At 42.0% G+C, this 21,626-nt stretch overlaps 1 protein-coding gene across 5 annotated transcripts; it reads left to right on the top strand.

The window, feature by feature from the left end:
* The first annotated feature begins 163 nt into the window (after nucleotides 1-163).
* tmpoa (thymopoietin a) lies at nucleotides 164-19,987 on the top strand. 5 transcript variants are annotated; one of them, XM_035610447.2, is made up of 9 exons: nucleotides 164-755; nucleotides 8,202-8,319; nucleotides 10,469-10,627; nucleotides 11,896-12,017; nucleotides 14,117-14,245; nucleotides 14,646-14,819; nucleotides 15,101-15,226; nucleotides 16,007-16,107; nucleotides 18,884-19,987. In XM_035610447.2, the coding sequence occupies exons 1-9, from the start codon at nucleotides 513-515 to the stop codon at nucleotides 19,275-19,277; spliced, it is 1,566 nt and encodes a 521-aa protein (XP_035466340.1). In that variant the 5' UTR covers nucleotides 164-512; the 3' UTR covers nucleotides 19,278-19,987. The 5 variants fall into 5 exon arrangements, with proteins under 5 accessions (XP_035466340.1, XP_035466331.1, XP_035466350.1 ...); XM_035610438.2 differs by having other exon boundaries at nucleotides 15,101-15,235; XM_035610457.2 differs by lacking the exon at nucleotides 14,646-14,819 and having other exon boundaries at nucleotides 166-755; nucleotides 15,101-15,235.
* Nucleotides 19,988-21,626: the final 1,639 nt, after the last annotated feature.

Raw genomic sequence — 21,626 nt, 5'->3', positions numbered from 1 at the left:
ACAAACTACACAAACAATTTGGATTGAATGGCATGTCGTCGACACGCTACACGAGGTTCGTTTTCAATAGTAGCCAGCGTGGTTGTTCCACCAATGAGGTAGCTTTTTCTATCAACGTCTGGCCAATAGGAGCTGGTCTCTACAGCCAGTCACTTCCGGCCAAGTCATCCCCCCATGCGTGTCCACATTGTTCATTCTTCACCCACAAGAGCTTCCCAGTTAGCGGTTGTTTCACTTCTCCCTCTGTCCTGGAAGAAAGAAGCGAGCTCGGTGACAGCGAATCACTTAATTTAGCTTTTTCTTTCGTTCCTCTTTTTTTTTTTAATTGTATTTTGAAATACACTCCTTTCCTCCACCGCTAGTTTTGTTGCTTAACCAGCAAGAGGCGCTAGTTAGCTGCTCAGCTTAGCTCGAACCTCCCCTCCTCCGCCTATCCCTCTCTCCCTCTCGGCATTAGCTAGCTAACTTGCACCCGGCCGAAGGCACCTCTATCCCGCCATCTGCGCGCCGACATGCCGGACTACCTGGAGGACCCGTCTGTGCTCACCAAGGAGAAGCTGAAGAGCGAGCTGCTGGCCCACAGCGTGGAGCTCCCGAGCGGCAACCCGACCAAGGACGTGTACGTGCAGCTGTACCTGAAGAACTTGACCGCGCAGAACAAAAAGCTCGTCTCGGACACGACCTGGGACGCCTTCTCCAGCGACGAGGAGCTGCCGCCGCCCGTTGTCTCCAACAGAAGTCGCTCGTCCGGCAGAGTGAGTTCTGTTGTCAGCCCCCGAGTTCCCGTTTACTCCCATGTTTCATTTGCAGGAGCTTGCACATTGTATTTGCATCGTGGTTCAAGTTTCGGAAAGTTAATTCCAAAGCAGTAAATTAGTTTCTCTGGATCGCCATAGTTCTGAGATTTACTACGTCCAGAAACTAAAATGTATACACCTTATTAACTGCTACAACGATACACTTATCAACCAATTACTCGTCAGTAACTTTGTCTAAAATAATAAGTGATCGACAGATGTCAGCACGTGCTTCACACTGCTTGCAATTTTTGAGCAACTAGCAATAAACCTCAATCTATCAATGAATCAGTTAATCCATTCAGTGTGAAATGTGCAAACTGCTTTTACCACAGACTCCAATCATCTACAGTTTTTTTTTTTGTTCCAAGTCCACGCCCAAAAACAGTTGTAACTTCCTGAACCAAAGACGAGGGCAGAGCTGTAATTCTTTCACTTGCCATCGGTCATTATTTATCCATCACTTTTAAGTTGGCCTGTCAATAACTTTAACTTGGGGCCCATCCCATTCTCCCGTAGCCTCCCGTGGTGGGCCCTGGACCTGCTGTTTGGTCATCCACAGCTTAAAACAAAAGACTCATGAATGAATCTGTGGCCAAACCTATAATCGAGTCAGGGCCACTCACCAGATTCCCAAGTCTGAGCTTTCATGCCCCCCCACCCCCTGTGAAGGGTTTAAACTTTACTACAGATCCAACATGCTGGAGCATCATCCTCACTGTTGTTAGTAACAAAATTTCTACAGCAACCTGAAATGTATCTACCAATCAGACCTGATTCATCTGTAGTTGTATCTGCAGGGTGGGCCGGGCGGGGTGACCCTCCCTCCGTCAGTGCCCTTACGCAACCATTTTTCTTTGACGTGATAATTTAATCAGTTTGCGTTCTGAGTGGACGAATAGAAACCTGTCGTGCAGTGAAATTCCGCCCAGATACAGAAACCATTGAGGCACATGTAAAGACACTGATAGGAGCTTGTTGTTTGTTTTGTTTTTTCAATGAATGACTCCTGTTGCAGAAAACTGTTGTCAATTTCGAGGTTCTGTGTTGGGCGCAGGGTGTGACTTTCCCAGCATTCCTATGTTGTTTTAATGATAATAATCCCACTCCAGCCAGCGACTGGCTGCATTCTTCAAAGCCCTCACACAAGAGCTAAGAATTCACCCCAAAGCTCGACTCCTTAAGGCTGCTGACTTTTCTGAAGTGTTCCCAGAAGTTGGTTTTATATGGTCTTTATGTGCTAATCTGTCTCGTACTATGTTGGACCTGTTTAAATCGTTAAAAAAACGATTCTATTTTTACATTTGGAACAAGATTGTTTGTTATTTTAACTTAGTATTTAATTTTGTAAATGATGATGAAAAGAAAGGGGAGTATGCGAAATGTTCCGTTTTTTTGTTATTGTTTTTTTCACACTGGGGCAATATTAAATCAGTTTTTTATTATATACTTAAATTTCTAGACTTCTCAATATTTTCTTACCTTTATTTCCGTAATTGTTGAGAATTTATTTTTTCACTCAATGGACACTTAGATTTCATTTTGGTTTTATTTAAGTCTTAACGGTTCTTTATGCATCATTCATTTGCAGATTTGATGCACCAAGCTGTGTATCGATCAGTGTGTTACCTGCATATCAGTACCTGTTGTGAAGTGTGTGCACTCAAACAGGTGTGCAGCGGGACGTGTCTGGTCTGGTGTGTGCATAGTGACAGAACGAAGGGTGCGAGCAAAACAAAGGGTGGTGAATGAGAAATAACATATCAGACATGTGGGAGGTGACGGTGTATGCACACGTTTGTCTATTGATTTACTGCTGCTTGGTGTGCAGATGTTATGTGCATCTTTTTGTGCTGCATATTTTCTTCATCTGCAAAGTGTGTGTGTGTGTGTGTGTGTGTGTGTGTGTGTGTGTGTGTGTGTGTGTGTGTGTGTGTGTGTGTGTGTGTGTGTGTGTGTGTGTGTGTGTGTGTGTGTGTGTGTGTGTGTGTGTGTGTGTGTGTGTGTGTGTGTGTGTGTGAGAATTATTATGATGCATTAATCTTTCATGTGTTCTCAGATGAGGATTAAACGCTGCTGGCAAAAGGGGGGGTTCAATTATTGTCAACTTCACTTGGCAGACAAGTTTTACCTGGTGATTAGACTGTTTGTGTGCTTTTTTATGAAGGCACCGTTGAATCTTTCAACTGTGAAGTATACGATATGACAGAGATAATGTAAAGGTGTATTAAGAGGAATGAGAGGTGGTGCTTGTTAAATAGAAGAAGCTCCACCCCACAACACACAAGCACTATAATTCCAGTGTCTCAGCTGTAACGTAGAAACATATTAGAAATCATGTGCTGATTTTCTTTTTTTGACCCGATCAGTCTCAGTATTTTGATTTATCGGAGTCCTATACAGACATTAATTTACGTTACTTAAATGTAGATTAAACCGTCTGTGTATCTGACATGTTGAAAACCCCTTGTTTTTATGATCTTGTTCCCAATACTAAGGTCATGGTTTTATATATATATATATATATATATATATATATATATATATATATATATATATATAAGTTTGTGTGCTTCATTTATCAATATGGTATGAATCAGTGTTCAGCCTGTGTAACACCAAAACCCACAGCGACAGACGTCTCTTTCTGCTGCAGAAAGTTCGCTCAGGTTGTGCAGTGTTGTTATAGAGTCGAGCTTCTACTCTCACAGTCCGTCTGTGACCAGCACTGACACAAACAGACAATAGACATATAAAGCCAGCAAGTTTTTAATATTTTTTGAAAATGTCAATTTGGTTTTGACTTGTTTTCTATACCTGTTTTCATATAATCTTAGAGGTGCAGCGGTTAGTTAATCGATTTCTCTTGTTGTCAAAACTGATTCTGAGTCGGGTCTTTATTATTAGACATATTTAGACCCGAGACTCATATAATGCCATTGAACTGTACCTGAACTGATAAGACTCAGTTGATTTGAACCAGGTCGTTACTGGCATGTTCGCGCAACATTGGAACACCTTTTTAAAGGAATACCTCGCCATAAAGGTTTGTTGCTGCTCCTTGGAGGGCAGCAGTTGTAGTCTGCTCAGATGAACAGCAAAAACAACGTGTGAAAGCTAAAAGCATAAACACACAACCTCTCTGACCATCTGTATGCTCTGCACAGGGTTTCCTCAGGAATTGGGTTGGCAGGGGTGGTAAGTTAACCAGATCCTGATGCATCTTGTCTCATGAACAGTTCAGATGGCATCCTAAACCAGGGGTGGGGAAACGCCTGCCCTCCGGGCCCACAGACGGTTCATAAGCAGAAAGGAGGAAAAGCATCTGGGAAGCGCAGAAAAATTTGACCATGCACATGCAATTTTACAAACTGAAGAAAGAAGCAAAACAATTAATGGGAGTGAAAACCTGCTGTGGAGCTCGGTGATGGTCAGTGGCTGTGTAATTTGGCTTCATGGTGGCCTGTGCCAAAGTGGAACCAGAAAGTAACACTGCATTTTGCTACTCCACAATAACAAAGCTCTGGCTTCTGGGTTCTGTGTGGAGTTTTCATGTTCTCCCTTGTTCCTCCCACATTCCAAACACATGCAGATTTTGGTTAGGTTAAAAAGAAACTCTAATTTGACCGTAGGCGTGAATGTGAGAGTTGAGTGTTTGTTTGTCTGATGTGCCACAACACGACCACTGAGCCCCAAAGAAACCACAAGCTCCCGCCCCCATAACCGTGTGTTCAACCTAAGGATTTACGCATTCTGAGGAGTCATGCTCTGTACATGTGCATCTATGTTTAGGAAGATCATAAACCAAGTCCGAGCACACTAATACACCTGAAAATGCATCCCATGACCATCTGCGTACACTGGGTCATGTGCGTGTGGGTGCAAAAAGGAGGCTGGTTGTCATTTCTGCAGTTGGTTGCTTAGTTACAAAAAAATACTACGAATGGCAACAAAGGGGTTAAGAGAAAATGTTCAACATTTTGCATTCACCGCTGATATTTGAGTAACGGCTGATGAGAATCAGGAAAAAAAAATTGTCTCTCATTTGTTTCCGTTCGTCGAGACTAAAACAGGAGTATTAAAAGTAATCACTGGGTCAGCAGCGTTCCCTAAAGTCTTAGTTTCAAGTGCTTTAAAACTCCAGAGTAGCGTGGACAGCATTTTTAAAAGTAAAACGTATTAGTGTGGACGTAAACTGAGTCTTGCAAAGATTTGATTGAAAAAAAAGGCTTACCCAACCCCTGAGCAAATCAGTCATCACTTTCATTAAATATCTGGTATTTGACTAGTGTGTGGAAAACTCACTGTGGTGCGCATGATTAAATGAATATGGGTGAATAAACGGTGTGTCTGAATCTTCTCGGCTTCAGCTGTAATTTTTGGGGGTTTTGTGTGGAGTTTACCTGGTGAAGTGTTGAGTTGTGAACAACCGAGTGGAGACTGGAGCTTTAGCACAGCTGCTGCTGTTATCTTATTAGATTTGGCCTCTTCGTTGAGGAAATGCTTTTCTAAGGAGGACTTTGTGCTATGACTGCCACCACGTGCACACATTGCTCGAGTAATAAAAAGTCATGGGGGTTTGGAAAGACGCAGCTTGTGTTAGTTTGTTTTATGTGGTACTGTTGTATTGTTGTTGTTTATCTTGTGAAACATGCTCACATGCCAGAGTGATTATAGGCTGCTGGCAGGAGCCGCAGGTGGAGGTGGGCTTGCAGCTCAAAAATTCATTCCAGACATTTTTGACATAGTGAGCCGTATTTTTTCTTCCTCCAAGGTTCAAATATCTTGTCTTTCATGCCTAAAGTTTTTCCCTTTTCAACACGGTGCTGATGAGATTTAATCTTAGCAGAGTACTTCATGGCTAACCACACACACTGGAGTGTGTGTGTTACTCATCCAGGCAGTGAGTTACATCATGCACCCACAGGTCCTGGCATGTCTCACCCTCCCAACTACTACTCGTCCATGCTTCAGTGAGAAATTGTAAAGGAAAGTGTGACCGTGTCGGTAGTGAGTTTACTCCACAGAGCGGCGGACCAGGCCGAGCTGTGAGCTCACAGTTCAGTTATTCCTTTAAAGGCTAGGGTGTGGTCTGCGGGGGAGGGGGGACAGACTCCACCTTTTTCCCTCCCTTTTTCTCCCCCCCTCCTCTCCCGGCTGTGATTATGAAACAGTTTGGCTCACATCCAGACTGAGCCCTGCTCGAGGCCCACTGAGAGCCAGATGCAGAGCGAGATAACCTGTGTGTGTGTCACGTTTGTGACACGTGGCACCACCTCACATTCCTCACATTTTCAGCCTCTGTCCTGTCTGTGCTCTAACTGATCATTAAGTGGACGTCTGTACATAGCTGACTCTGCCACTGACATTGCATGTGTAGCATTTTTTTTAATGCACATAATGAGGATGCCTTTGTGAGGAATGAAGTTTTTTTTTATTAATCTTTTCAACTTGTTTTAAACATGTAGGCCTTGAATTTATACTTAAGAGCCCTGTGCGAGCCCTGTGCCGCCCATGTCCACCTTTGCTCTGGATTGGATCAGGTGACTAGTTAGGGGCTCTTTACGTGGAACACAGTTCAATTCCTCGCCGGCTTTTCTGCCATACAGTTTCATCATTTAAAAATAAGATGGTTGAAAACATGGCAACACGTGTAACTTGTATACTCGCATCCCCCTCAGCAGAGCAGTTCATGCGCATAACCTTTATTTACTCAGCGGCAGAGTCTTGTTTGGCTGCGGCTTCAGGCTTCAAATGGTGTAATTTCCTGTAGGCTGGTGTGTGTGTGAGGGGCGGCTATCCGCACATCCAACTCCTGGAATCTCTGCCTACAAACCACCACTTTTCCCTCTCTTTCTCTCTTTCTCTGGCCCACTTCATTTTAAAACAACTGAAGGAAACTGCTTTTCCCAGTCGCATGCGGTAGTGTGTCTGGAGCACACATTTCACACGTGCCTCCACAAATCTGTCTATAAATCACGCATGACATTAAGCAGCTGTGGAGTCCCTCTTTTTATGCAAACATAGGTGCATAATTAGCACCCTGGTTAAACAGTTTCTGTAACTGTCTTAAGGCTCGACACACACAGCTGTCCTTTCAGAGAGAACAACATTGGTCAGCTAAAGGCACAAACTGGGCATGGTGGGATTTACGCTGGTGAACTGAGCAACCGCTGTGTCTTTTCCTCTTTTTTTGGAGAAGGGTCTGGCTGCAGACTGCTGGACCTGTGGAGCTCCACGCTAGACTGGAAACATGTGACCTCCATACAATAAGGAAGTAGCTGGCTGATTTTCATTTTAATTCTACAAAAGCACTCAAATGAGTGATATTAAATCATTTTTCAATATCTTAGACAAACTAATGTAATTGAGTAGATATGAGAGATTTTTTTGTTTCGTTTTTACTATTATTTTTTTATATAGTAAATGATAGCGATGTTGACACATACGCCATACCCAGTTGGTTGCCTTAATCCACACATTAGTTGTTTGCCAACCGCCAAAAAACCCAGCTGCAACTCACCTCATCAGTGAAGTTGTCGGTAAGCGGTTATATGGACAAAAGCAAACACATAAAACATTTCAATACGTTTAAAAACATTACTGGTGAACTTCTGAGGGACGTGAAGATCACGTGTCTGTGCGAGAATACAGCAGGAAAATCTGCAGAAGATTCACTGCGAGCAAGTGGGTGCTTTTATCCAGGTGCCACCCCTCGCCTGAATGTTCCGGAAATGTTCCTGCTGTTGTGAACGTGTCTGACCCAGTCAATCTTTTACTGCCTTCTTCATAAGTGAACGGGTGATCACAGCATTAAACACTCAGACTTTTTGACCACTTCAGAGAGCGTAGTTGAACGTAGTTCAATCTGGATTTTTGGAAAAAGTGACAGCCCTACCTTTTATTGTTCATACTGAAATTTATAGTCAAGTAGATAGTGTTATAGGGAATTACCCAGCTGTAAACACACCCTGTCAAATTCATCTCTCCTGCTTTTCAAACATTTTTATGGTTCTTTCTCTGGCAGTTGGCCACATCACCACCAATGTTTTTCAGGTAAAATATTTGAGGTGTGAGTAGTTCTTGCTCTGCGGAATATGTTGAATCTACTTCTGATTGGTCAATCCAGGCATTCCGAATCTCATATTGATATTCTAAATGTAGCACATACACATTTGAGTAAAATAGCTGAGTAATGAGTGGAAAGTAATCTAAAGGCATACAGTATGTTATTGTTTTGCTTGTAAACATCGAAGTACACAAACTAAGACACAGCGGGAGTCTCTCATGTGAAGGTGTCTGTCGGCTGGTTCTTTTGATGTCACCACTCGCTGTTTGCATTGCCTGAGGACATAAGAAGAATTCTATAACAGTCCCTGAGTTCACCCTGTCGTCCTCCCACAGAAAGCCACCAGGAAGACGGACAAGGTCCAGCCTGATGAGCTGGATGTGACCATGCTGACCGATGTGGCCCTGAGGGACGAGCTGCTCAAGCAAGGAGTGGATGTGGGGCCGATAGTGGGTGAGTTGAAGACTGAGTTGACCTCTGCGCGAGCGTACACACACACACACACACACACACACACACACACACACACACACACACACACACAGACACTAGGGCTGGGAGATATGGCACAAATGTCATATCTCGATATTTTTTTGCTGAATTGCGATACTCGATATATATCTCGATATTTTTCCGGTAATGTAATAACAAGTTGCACAATATCAACATGTACATGAAATTGACAAAAAAACTACTACTGGCTTGTTAAATATTGTTAAATATTATTAAATATTATAAATATATTGTTAAATATTCAATAAAAATGTTCATTAAATAAAAATATTTAAAAAATGCAAATTTCTTGCATAACAGAATGCACAGAGCTGTGCAAATAAGGCACAGAAAGGCTGAATGAAGCTTGCAACATTTGTTTCTGTGCAGAAGGCTGCGAAGACTTCAAGTTCTGGGTTGCAAGCACAACGTTTTACACGCTCCTCATACTGCACTTTATGGCGCTGTTGCAAACGGTGGTAGAGATTCGTCATGCTCTAACTTTTAGTTGCAACCTGTTTGCGGCATTCTCTACACATCTGAAACTTTGAATCCAAACCATCTCCAAATGATCGAGCCAGTATTTGTTTTTGATGTTGTGTCTTCTGTTCTTTGTACTGGAGAAATTAAATTTTCCTTTATAGTATTGCATCATAAAAGAGTGAACTTTATGACTACACACACACACACACAGACCGACAGACCCTGCTCCTAGCAACCTGGACCCATACACAGAGATAACTAATTAAATTAAAAGTAACCATTACTCAGCTGGTTGTTGTGGGTGTGTTCATAAATCTAATTTGAAATGGTCAGAGCATCATCTGAGTTCTCCCTCAGAAATTCTGTCAGATACTCAGAGCAGGGACAAATATGTGTATGTGTGTGACTTGAAAACACAGACACAGGTACTGTATTCATCTGAGTGAAACTACTTTAAAGACGTGGTATCGGATTGGTACCTGACCCCGCATTTTCGGCAGTATCAGAAATATGTTTATGGAGTTATTTTACTCTCTTTATTCAAGAGCGTGGTCTTTCGGTTTGAGCGCATTATTTACTAATTTCACGTTCATATTTGTCATTCTTTCTTTCAAACTCCATATATGTTCAGTAGGATTTTGAGTGTTGAGGGATGCTCCTTGTTTCCGTCTAGTTCCACATATTGACATGCTGCGCTGATGTTGGCGTAAATGAGTTGACATGTCTGAAGTAGTCCCACTGAGACAGATGGGGAGGGGAAGGAGCAGACCGCACGCTGCCTGTTACGTAGACTGCCTTGTTGAGCACAGCGGCTCTGACAATTTAAGCTGTATTTATGATGACAACGAATCGTTTGGTTCGTAACTTGTGCCAAACCGAAAGCCCCGTACCGAACCGCTCAATACAAATACGTGTCTCGTTACACGCCTAATAAATATATATATATATATTTATAAAACGTGTAGCTCAAATATAGCAATCTGATTTGTTCATAGCCGTGGTATATTGAGTGTTTACCATGTCTATGACGTTGAATCAGTTTGCACAGGTCCGTATCATTGCGCGACTCAGGAAGTAATGAAGTAAGTAGACGTGAGTAGCGCTATGGAGTAGCGACGGAGTGAAGTTGAGGAAAATTACGAGAGCTCAAAGCACACGGTCAGCTTGCGTCGGGCTGAACAACGCCCTTTAACTGTGGTATAATGAGTGTATACCACAGCCTGTCGTGAGCTATTGCTTAAATATATAACTGATCTGCCTCTTATAGTAATAATTAAAATCTAATTAATATCACGGTGGAATTTGCAGAGTGAATGGGATGAATTTTTCAAGGGATGTAGTTGACTTGTTTGCCTATTATCTATAACAGACAAAATCCCAATGTCAGGTGTATGTTCCAGTCACAGTGAAACTCTGATATGATTAGGTGGATTGATTGGAGGTTGTAAACCACAACATTTTTGAAAACTCACCTGTGAACTTCTTCATCCAGAGGAGACTGTCTTCCCCAGTATGACTCCCTCTGTTCTTCAGTCTCTATGTGAATCATTAAAGATCTTTCAGGTTTGTAAACACAAAGAGTGCAGTGTGTAATTTACTGATGTGGACTGTGCTCGTTCTCCCACAGCATCCACCCGTAATGTTTATGAGAAGAAACTGCAGAAACTGCTGGACAACGGTCCTACACAGCTACCGCCACCACCACAGCCACTGCTGGTTCTGCCTGAGATACAAGTCAACCACAACGGCCACTTTGAATCAGACCTCTACAGCGACAAGGAGGATGGTAAGAAAGAAGGGATGCCATTTCAAGAAAATGTACAATACACCATTACACACAAATAATAATCATCTAAACTCACAGTGCCTACGTCTCACAGGTACATTACTGCCACCTTCTGGCAGCTGACATTACTTCATATCAGACGATATTAAAATCTGGCACATGTACTAGTAATGTTGTTACCTAAAATAAGCATTGAAGTGCTCTAATATAAATGTGATGTGTGCTATTCTGTGACTCACTCTTTAACTTTCCTGCTCGGGGAAATCTGTATTATGTATGGTAATGGTAGAGTGGTTTGCTTGTTGTCGCCTTGCAACATCTGCATTTACTGTACACTGGTAACCACAAAGCGAAGCTGTACATTTTCAGGTTCATGTCCCAACTTTAAGACTCTCTTTGGTTTCAGTTCATTTCAGTCCGCCACGAAAACCAACTTGTCGTGACTGAAAATTACCAATTTATTATCTTAATTTCTCTGACAAAATACTCTTGTAGGTATGATATCATATCAATTTTACTTTCCTGATAATACAGATTCCGATATCTGGACTTTGCGTATCAACTGATGCCAAGTACCGATCCGATACCAGTGCATTTAAAAAAAAAAACAACAACTAATACTTCACGGCTGTATGCTAACCCCTATGGAAGTGATGATTCATAGTGTTGTTTGGCCTGGCTCGAGTTAAACCATAGAAATAAGACCTTTAAAGTTTTATACGGTATAAACTAAATATATCAAGGAATAAATAACAATTCCTTTAAAATACTGTTTAAGTACAGCCACAGTTTAGAAAAATAAAATACCTTTTAGTATTTGTCTTTCATGGTGAAACAATAGTAAAACAACAAAATGCTTCACGTCGCTGATTTAATGAGACTTTCCAGCGTAAAATATCACCAAATTGCTGACATTTGCGCTAGCTCTGGCTAACGCTACACTAACGAAAATCAATTCTTCGCCTTAGGGAAGAAGTGATTTCTGGGAAAAGAGTTTAATTTGGGTGAAATTACGTTAAAGACGGGCTATTGGATAGGTATCCAATATGTATCCATGTCCGATACTAGTATCAGAATCGCCATAGAAAATACCTAATTAAGCACATTTTAACTACTATGACTACTAATATAGCCTAGTGCTACTTTTTGAGAGACTACGGTAGGTGGATGGCTAAGATTTAGCCGTGGCGGGCTGCCATGGTGAAATGTTACCAGCGGAAACACGGTTCTGTTTTGTGACGGTGTGTGACCACACTGTGTTTTGTCAGAAGTGACAGCCGAGCCAGAGCCTGTGGCAGAGCCTGAACCAGGTCCAGTCTTGGAGAGACCAGTGAGGAGCCGAGGGAAGACGCCCGTCACCAACCGTACCCGCAGCAGCCAGCACCAAACGGTAAGAAACTGCTCGTCAGTGAGCCAACTTCATACTTTTAACTTCCTTTAGTCACGGTGGAACGTCAGCTCATCAGGTCTCTGCACTGCCTGTGGAACCTTGAATGGAGGCAGTTTGGAAGCACTTGACAGAAATGTTCCTGATTTCGGTGGCGTACCGTCTGTTATAGTGAAGTTAGCTTGTTTTTGCCAATTGTTACTTTTCTGCGGCTGATTCCTGAGCTGCTGAAATGTCTTTAACAGATCTGAATCAGTCAGTAATCGTCAGTAAAAAACAGCAGTCATGCAGTTTTAACTGATGTCCATGAGAACAGTAGTTTAGATGTTGACAGTCTGTCATTCCACTGCTTTTCTTACTATAAACCTGAGTGACCAAGGAGCTGCATGTTCCTTGGTTTAATCATCAGTTTGAAAGTAAAGTTGTAATGTGTCCATTCTGAGACGCCTGGAATTTCACACTTTTTACTAGTTTCCTGTTGCACAGAATCAGTGCTGAGGTCGACTGTTATTAGATATCCCATTCACTCTTGGGTGGTCTTCTTAGTTTAGGCTGTTGGGAAAGCCGTCAAACCAACACCGGAGCAAACTGAATGAGCTGTCTCACTCCTCTTCTGAGCAGTTTGCGTGCGATGGCACATCACACACACCAAGATGAGCTGCAGTTCAGACGATGGCATGGAGAGTGAAGCAGGTAGACACCCAGAGGCTGGTTTTGATTTTGCCGTTTCCTCTCGACACCAGCAAAGGAAAAAAAAATTCATTTTGTGCAGTCACACCCAGCCCAGTGTGAGCCTTGAGGTTCAGTGTGTCTTTGCTGCTCAGTACACGTCTGACTCAAAGCACATGGTGTGGATTAGCTGCTGCCGTGCACATGCTGTATGTTTTGGACGGTGAAGTATCCAACATAGTGTAGATTTACCACTGACTCCCGCTCCTATGGCTGTTCCTTACCATACCATATTACCATATGATATTTGGCACCCATTGTTCCATTCAGTTGTTGATGCAATCACAGGACAAGGAACTACTTAGAAATTTGCCCTCTGCTACTTTATTTTTAACAGTCACCCTCTTTAACTTTGTTTTTGTATGCCAAAGTGTCTGTTTTTATAAAACACTGTGTATGGCCTCTTTTTGCTGTAGGCTTGATATTCAGCATGTGATGTGTGTCATCCAACATTGTGGTGTTGTTGTTGTCTCTGATTGTGACTGTGAGTGGCTCCACCTGCTGTACGCATGGTGAACGTTCACCTGTTAAGGGATGAGGGGCACATGAACTTGTGGGCTGCCAACAATAATCTGATATGATGAGGAGGAGGAAGAGTGTGTGTAAGACATGGCTGTGTTGTGTGTTGGACACATCCACAGAGTTGTGCCCAAGGCTACACCCAAGTCAGTGTGTTTTCATTATGAAATGAAAACAATCTCAAGGATTTTAGGTCCACGTCAGAAACAATCTCTGTCCATTCTAATGACACCTGAAAACGCATATTACAAGACCCTTCACGTACATTCGATATGTGCATACAGATATAAACAGGAAACCGATTTTCTGCTCTGCAGTTGGTTGCTTAGTTAGAGAAAATACTACGAACCAGGAACGGGAATGGTGAAAAGTAAGAGCAGGAATTTCTTTTCTTGGACTGACGACGAGGTGGAACTGTTACTGATAGTAAGTGTTAACAACCGTGTGCCTACACCACTGGTAATCGAGTCGTGACTGATGAGAACCAATCAGGAAGCAAACATGGGCGTCTCCATCATTGTTTCCAAAAGTCTCAGTTACAATCCCAGAGTTTTCTAACTGAAATAGGGCCAGCAGAGTGTCCAAAATGGTAATTAATCATTTGAAAATGTAATCTACAACACAATAAAATGTGCAGAGTAGAGGTTTCTGAAAACTTTCTGACCCACCTGAAAAATAATTTCCTTATTGGTTTTTCATTTAGACTTTAAAAAAAACAACCAACCAATCCCTTTCACTCACAAGATGATAAAAAGTCAACTTGGAATCTCCAGCTTGCTCATCTTTACTTCTCATATTTGCTACTCTACTGTCTGAATGGTCAGCTTTGACTCATGGTCTCTGTGTCCCAGCAGATAGTGGCTCAGGATCTCTGGCCTGTATTGAGAGATCCTGTCCATTTAGAGTCAAACAGGACAGTTCGCCACAAGCACGAGGATAAGCCTCCAACTGAGCCCCGCTCCGCCTCGTCCAGACGTGTTGAGGTACAGTAGCTCTATGCAGTTTTGTTCTCTCCCTGATATCTGCATGGACTCACTGGTCTGTCGGTTGCAATGTCTGCTGATCTGTTCTAAGAGATGAGAGATGCTCCCCCTTCAGGGATACACTGTCACCTAAAATCTCGTCTCAAACTTCACCCGAGGGTGGCCATGTGTAGGTAAAATATGTGCAGTATCTACGAGGCTGACGGTCACAAACGTGTCACATTTCTCTTGCTTCTTTTTCATGATGAAAGGTCTAGGACATCAACGTCTTTGGTGCTTTTTTTCCTGTATCACCCCTTGGTGCCAAGACATTTTTATAACTGAATTTTCTATCTTTTTGTCATTAATGTTTTGTATTTTTGAACACATATGTGATGATCTCGTCTGTGTTATGTTCAAGTCAAAGAGTCAGTCTGAAGAACACAGTCGTCACCCAGCTGCCAACCCTTCATCTCCTCTGGTTCAGCTCACCCTCAGCCCCATAAGTAAGATCTCAACAATTCAGAGTCAGGGGTCCCCCTGGACAGTGTCACACCAGATCGGATGTAAGGCCGGCGGCGTCTCTGCAGCAGGGGTACAGCTCTACTCATTCATCTGCAGCTGCATTCCCTTCTTTTCTCTTACTCCTGCCGCTGTGACACGCATATCTGAATGCTGCGCTATCTCTGGTGAAGCACGAGGAGCCCGAAACACAAATTTTATAGTTCATAAGATGTAGTTGCACTGATGAATTGGTCAATTGTGTGTGTGTGTGTGAGCGCAGCTGTTGAAGCCTTCTGCTGGGACAGTTGTGTAACAGCTGAACTGTCGGCTGGCGAAACATAAAGTATTTGACGCACAGTAACTTGTGAGCAGGAGGAGTGCGGCCCTACAGACATCCAGCTGCATAAAAAGAGGCAGCAGAGAATCACCAGCTTCCTGTCTTCGTACAGCCCCGTGAGGACACACGGCTACACATCCACGCTGTCAGAGGATTTGTCGGTGAGACAGGTAGACTGTGTCATGCTCACAAAGTGGTGCAGGAGTAAACGTGGTGGTTGGCCCAGCCTTTTAGTTTGAAGTGGTCACATGGTGAGAGATGTGTTATGTAACACAGGAGGCCCCTCTGCTGGTCCAGACATGCACTACAAGTGGCTGGGGGTCATTTTCGAGCTCTGGGTGAGGCTGTGTTCTTGGGCCACAACCAGCTAAGAGATCTCAACGTGATTGGTTGTACATCTTCTTCGTCGTTTTTAATGGGGGTTGGCAACCAGCGTAATAGGCGCATTAGCCACACCTTCTGCTCCGGAGTTTTCCCTTTGTCCTCTGACAGTGGCAGATATTAAAATGTGGCGGGAAAGCGAAAGAACAGCGGTAGATGTAGGGACTTTATTATACTAGTGCTGTCGTTTTGATAGGTTCGAAAGAAGTTGTCGTTTGATGTTAGTGTACAACGACAACTAACCGTTACCCTAACCCTAACCAAATGAAATGCAGCATTTAAATGCTTAAACGTGTAAAATCAAAAAAAATATGTGAGATATTACATTGTTGCACGCCATCTTTTGAATTCCAGGAGACGTCATGCGCAAGCGGTGGACTAATGCACAAGCTAATTCTTATCTGGTTGTTGGTACCTTGTTCTGGGTCGCAGACATACCTCTCATTTTCCCTTGGCATTTTGAATGCATTAAAAGTCATGTAGAACAAGAAGCGCGATGCCCTACGTGAATCAGCTGTGTTTTCTCTTTAATGAACTTTCGCCATTGTTGTTTTCTGTAGGTGGAGAAGATCACAGCCAGCGACCAAAACCCAAAAGTGGAGGAGAAGGAAGTTCTTAAGGAGCTGTTCCCCAATGACTTCAACAGTCCGTCAGGAATCTCGTAAGTAACTAATGATTATTTTCTCGTGATTAGTTAATGATTCTTTTATTAATAGTCTGACCTGCAGTCCAAAGATTTCAAGATATTCATTTTATCATTCTGTATAATTGCAGCGCGACACACGCAGCAACTCCTTGTTCTAATTTAGAGGAGACCGCATTTACACACAAACTGGTTTCTCAGAAGTTATCTCTCTCAGATGCATTTAAAAGTGCATATTTATGGCTGGGACGATAAACTTGCTGTTTCAATGCTTTCATGATACTTGGCTATGGATTCTGTACACCTTGAGATTCTATATGACAAATAATTGCACTTTTTGTTTATTCTTTTTATTTAAAAAAAATCAAGTTGAATCATATGTTTCTAGAGACTATGTATATCATGAGGATAATTTTTCTGAAAGGAATTAACATCACAGAATTTACGTCATTAGGATTAACACCTAAAGCCGCTTTTCCACCAAAAGTTCCAGGAACTATTAGTTCCTGCAACTACTCCAGGAACTAAAAGGATCCTGTGGCCCATTGTTGTCTGCGTTTCCCCTGCAGCCTGAAGTCCCTACCTAGTACAGCCTCCCGAGCAGGGTCTTTTTCAAGGGTAAACTAAATTTAAACCCTGGTTCCTGCGGTCGAAACGCACTGAGTTCCTCCTTTAGTTCCTAGTTCCTGGGTATAGTTCCTGCGGTCCATTTGAACAAACTTCACAGCTCTCTTGTTCACTTGATGCCAACAAGCTAAGCAGTCGAGCTCCTGGGCTACCTGTTAGCTGCTAGCTATTATTACACTACCTTAGTTTTAAAAGTAAATTAAAATTGTTTCTGGAGTCAGTGTGGTGATTCTAAAAGCATGAAACAAAGGATTGCGATTTGTCTATGAACCATTTTCCCCCAACCCTTAAAATTTCACTGAAAAATTGACTGACTAGATTTAAGCTCTCAAGAAAAGTTTCTTGAAGGAGAATATTCAAGTTCATAATTTTGTCATTTATTTTAGAGGGGAACGTGGGGAAAACTTTGTTTTTTTTCAAACGTACTTCGGCCAGGTATTACTGCACCAACTCGGGGCGGTTGAGAGCTGCAGTGTATCACTCTGCAAATCAGCTGTTTGACTCCGAGTTACCGCAGCTTATTCAAGAGACACAAGAAAACTAAAATGAGTGATTATGAAAGCGACGAACACATGCCACTGTGGACATAAGAGGATACCATTTTGAGTCAAACAGCTGATTTGCGGAGTGATACGGCAATTCCCTGCACCGGCACGAGTTGGTGTAAAAATACATTATTTAGCGTACAATTGAACAGATTTTTTTTTAGGTAAGCATTTAAAAATGTGGCGACGTTTTTGTAACAGTGGGACCCCGCCAAAATCCGTAAAATGACATCGCTGATCACCATCTCAATAAGGTAACATATTAACTATGCATAAGTAACTCATACAGCCCACTTCAAAATCACTGAACTATCCCTATAAGGTGAATCAGTACTACGGTAAACCACGTGAAATCCGCGACGGTTAGTTCTACCGTTTCAAATTTCAATTCTCATTTAAACCGAGGTTGGTTACCACGGTAGACTACCCCCCAGTAAATACTGTTCAGCTCAGTTAGCAACAGTTTCCCACGCGCAGCACACAATGTGGGTTTGTTTGTTGTGTCTTCTTAGGAAGAACGAAGGGGTCAGAGTCGCGCTTGGGATCCGTTCTTTTTATTTACATTTTTATCATGCTCTGCCCAATTCTCATCTCTCCTTATCCACCCACTCCCCTTGACATGAGCAGAGAGAATCAGTCAGTCCTGAGAGCTTCATGTTGTGGAGGTTTAGTGCAGAACACACACTTTCAAGTCAAACTTTGTTTTTTAAACTTTCATCATATTTTAACCATACCGTGATAATACTGATAATCGTGATAATTTTGCTCACTATAAATTGTGATGTTAAATTTTCATACCATTACATCTCTAATCAATGCCCTGTAGTGCCAACATAAGTCAGTCAGTACCCTAAAAAGTACAAGTTGGGTACTCAACCCTAGACCACGTAGTAACTATCCCCTGTTGTAATTCAGTTTCTACACATTTATCATTGTTTATGACCAATGATGTCCAATCAGAGTCTGGACTACTGACACTTAATGACATCAGATCATTTAGGCTCAGCATGGCCTGCTCCCATTCACTGGGATTTAAAAGTCCTCTGTGGGTTCTGACAGTGCTGATGATGCGGTAGAACTTAAAGATCCCCTCCAGTCACGCATTATATAAAAATAATCTGCTATGCCTAATATTTTGTTTGACATTGTTTACCCCCCCAAAAAAGGTCTGGAAACCATCCACTATCTACCTCATTGATAAATTCTGAGAATATGAATATTCATGATATGCATATAACACAGAAATGCACAGAAATCAACTCCTCCAGGAGAGGAATGTGAAAACACCTAAAGTGACACAATTTGCTCAGATAAAAGTCCCTATAGTCAATGTCAGGCATTTTAGAGGACAGAAACATAAGAAAAACACTTTTTTGAGTGGAGGGGGACTTTAACCAAACTGTCCAATAAGAGTTACCTGTCTATCAGGCGTACAGATCGTTTTTTTTGTAATAAGTCAGTGTGAGAAGAAAAAAAACAGACCACAACTAGAAGAGAGTGATGGATATTTGTTTTGACATGGTCCAGACCAACTGGACCAAGTTACAGGTGTGACAGTGTAACTGTTCACCTCAACCTCAGGAAACAATAACTCTAAAGTCCTCTGAAACGATTTCTTGCAGCGCCACCTGTCGGCGACCCATCCGAGGAGCTGCCGGTCGCCCATTGAAGCCCAGCGACCTTTGGAACAATGAAAATGGCCTCTTGTCTCCAAAAATCACCAAAACCAGCAGCTCCGTGTCCTCCTACACAGAGAGCCGCACTGTCAACAGAGTCACCAGCATGCCCCCCTCCGCCACCCCCTCCTCCACCCCCTCCTCCACCAGGCTTCTGTCTGCGGCTCCCCCTGCAGGTCAGACCAAAGGAGTGCGCCGCGGCATGTCCCTGTGGATTAAGCTGTTCCTGCTGGCCATTGTGGCTGCCTTCCTGTTCTTGGTCTACCAGGCCATGGAGACCAACAGCATCAACCCGTTTGTGGCCCCAGACAAAGAAGTGGCCAGTGGCAGTACAGCGTAGAGAGCAGTGTCTGACGGGAAAGAGAAGAAGTCTGCTTCTTATGTTTTTCCTTTTTTATTTTTTAAGTGTGAATCTGCATTGTAGCCATTTTGTTCACAGGTGCTGTGAAGTTACCTCTGACATCATCAATTTTTTTCTTCATTTCTGAATCAATTTTCACTGAAACCCTAAAGAGACACAACGTAGCAGTTTCAGAGACACTTCCAAGGATCTCATGACATGTGAAATGACAGTGAAGACAGCATCTGCTGTTGTTATTTTGGTCCACCTGTGACCTCTCACCTCATTGTCTGTGAGGTTACAACAAAGTCAGCTACTAGTCAACTTTGCGAGACAGAAACACAGAAGATTTCATGAAAAAATGTGGACTCACTTTTTATCTTTATCTGTCTTATTTCAGACGTGTATGTGTTCGTGTGAGAGAAATATTTGTCACTCTTTTGCCTTGGCTTCTGTTTCTGTTAGTCATTAAAAGCTTTGAAGGTGGTATTTGAACCTGTAATGTTTTGTACTTGACCATCTTTGTTAATGAGACAGGGAGGCTTGTTATCGTAACCCAAACGCTTCTAAATCTTCTTAAACCCTTCACCAATATTTTCTTTATGTTCTCTTATAATAAAATGTAATGTCCCTGTGTATTCTACTTAATTATGTATTCACTGTCACAAATATTAAACATCTACTCAATAAACTATCATGTTGTTACTGTGCCTGAATGTGCATGTAATTCATGAGCAAGCAGTTTTTGCATTGGACTCTTTGTACAATTGCCCTGTGGGGCAATGACAATAATACCAAACACCAAAAATTACACAAGTTTTTAGAGAGGTAAGTGAACACTCACCCTGTTTACTATTTCCCCTGATTTGAATCAGATAGAAGAAAGCCCCTCCAGCAAAAATCAGCTGAAAAAAATCGGTCTATGAAGAATGGCAGAACATCTCTGGCAGATTTGGGTAGGACTGGTATGAACAGAAGGATCTGCCAGCATAAAGCTGCACATACAAAATATTAATTCATAGAAAAGAATGGAATCCCACCAATAAAGGACTTACAGACTATTATTGCAATTTGGTGTTTTTCATAGTACAGTAAAGCATTTTAACAGTGATCCAAGATCAGGGTTACTGAGTTTTGTTGTATGCTGTTTGTAGGTGTTACTCATCTTGATTGGTCAGTAGGAATGAAAAATTGCATTGATAAAAGAATGGATACAAAAACAGAAGGAAATACTGAACAATGTCTTTGACTGGAGTATGTGAGGGCTCATCTTTGTTGTATAACCGTTTTCACTTTGATTATTGGAACAGGTACAGATAATGACGCAGAAGAGGTTCAAAAAGCCACTGGTTCAGTGTGGTAGATGGTAATTTTGTGGAAATTATATAAATTATATGGGAGTATGTATTACTAATGCAAAATATCAGCAGACACGATAAGATCCACATTAGTTCCCTCTGCCAAGGAGGTTATGTTTTCACCCGTTGGTTTTGTTTTTTGTTTATCAACAGGATTACGCCAAGGAACAACCCATTTAATCTGATCCAATAAAAAAAAGTTTCACTTTCTTTAACATTGCGACAGGGCTTTAAAAAAAAATTTGTCAGTTACCCAGGGAATAATTCATTGATCTTGATGAAATAAAATTGGCATATTAAGAGGACTGAGGGGAAAAAAGAAATATATATATATATCTGTATGTGAGTGCACAATTTGCTGTGGCTTGATGGAATTTAAGGGGACCGTTGGTGTGTTTTACTGAGTGCAATTGTAGTTAACTATAAGGTCATAATGCAGTTTAAAGACTTTTCCAGCTGATATTGTACAGACATGGTGCATATTCCAAATTGCCTCCATTACAAAGTAAACACAGGTTCATCCACCTACCGTCTTCTAAATTCAATTTAGTTTTCGGAGTGGGTCTTCCATTATTTTTATTAGTAGATAGATAGATAGATAGATAGATAGATAAATAAATAAATACTTTATTCATCCCAAGCTGGAATGTTAATTTCCAAAATGTATTTATAAGTAGATATTGCAGTATCACTATTCTCACTTTCAGGCCAATTTTTTTCACTTTCAGACTTTTGGCACTTTTGGTGTGTGGGGCATGGTGTAAACTGAGAGGGGCGTGAAATCATGGGTGATAAGGCCCCAATTTTGCTCCATATATATCCTGCTGGCCCTCCATTGTTCATGTTTCTCTTTACTATCTTTAAAGTCAGCAGGCTACGCAACATATCATGTCATAGCAGATACAGCAGATTTGTAGCTATCAACGGCTCTGATTGGTCGAACAGTCCTCCTTTGATCTCACACAGAGCCATGGCATTAACCTACACACAG

This window comes from Scophthalmus maximus, chromosome 12 (genome assembly GCF_022379125.1).
Source record: "Scophthalmus maximus strain ysfricsl-2021 chromosome 12, ASM2237912v1, whole genome shotgun sequence".
NCBI lineage: Eukaryota > Metazoa > Chordata > Actinopteri > Pleuronectiformes > Scophthalmidae > Scophthalmus > Scophthalmus maximus.
Note: the sequence above shows the minus strand (reverse complement) of the source record. Positions and strands in the feature narration are given on the sequence as shown.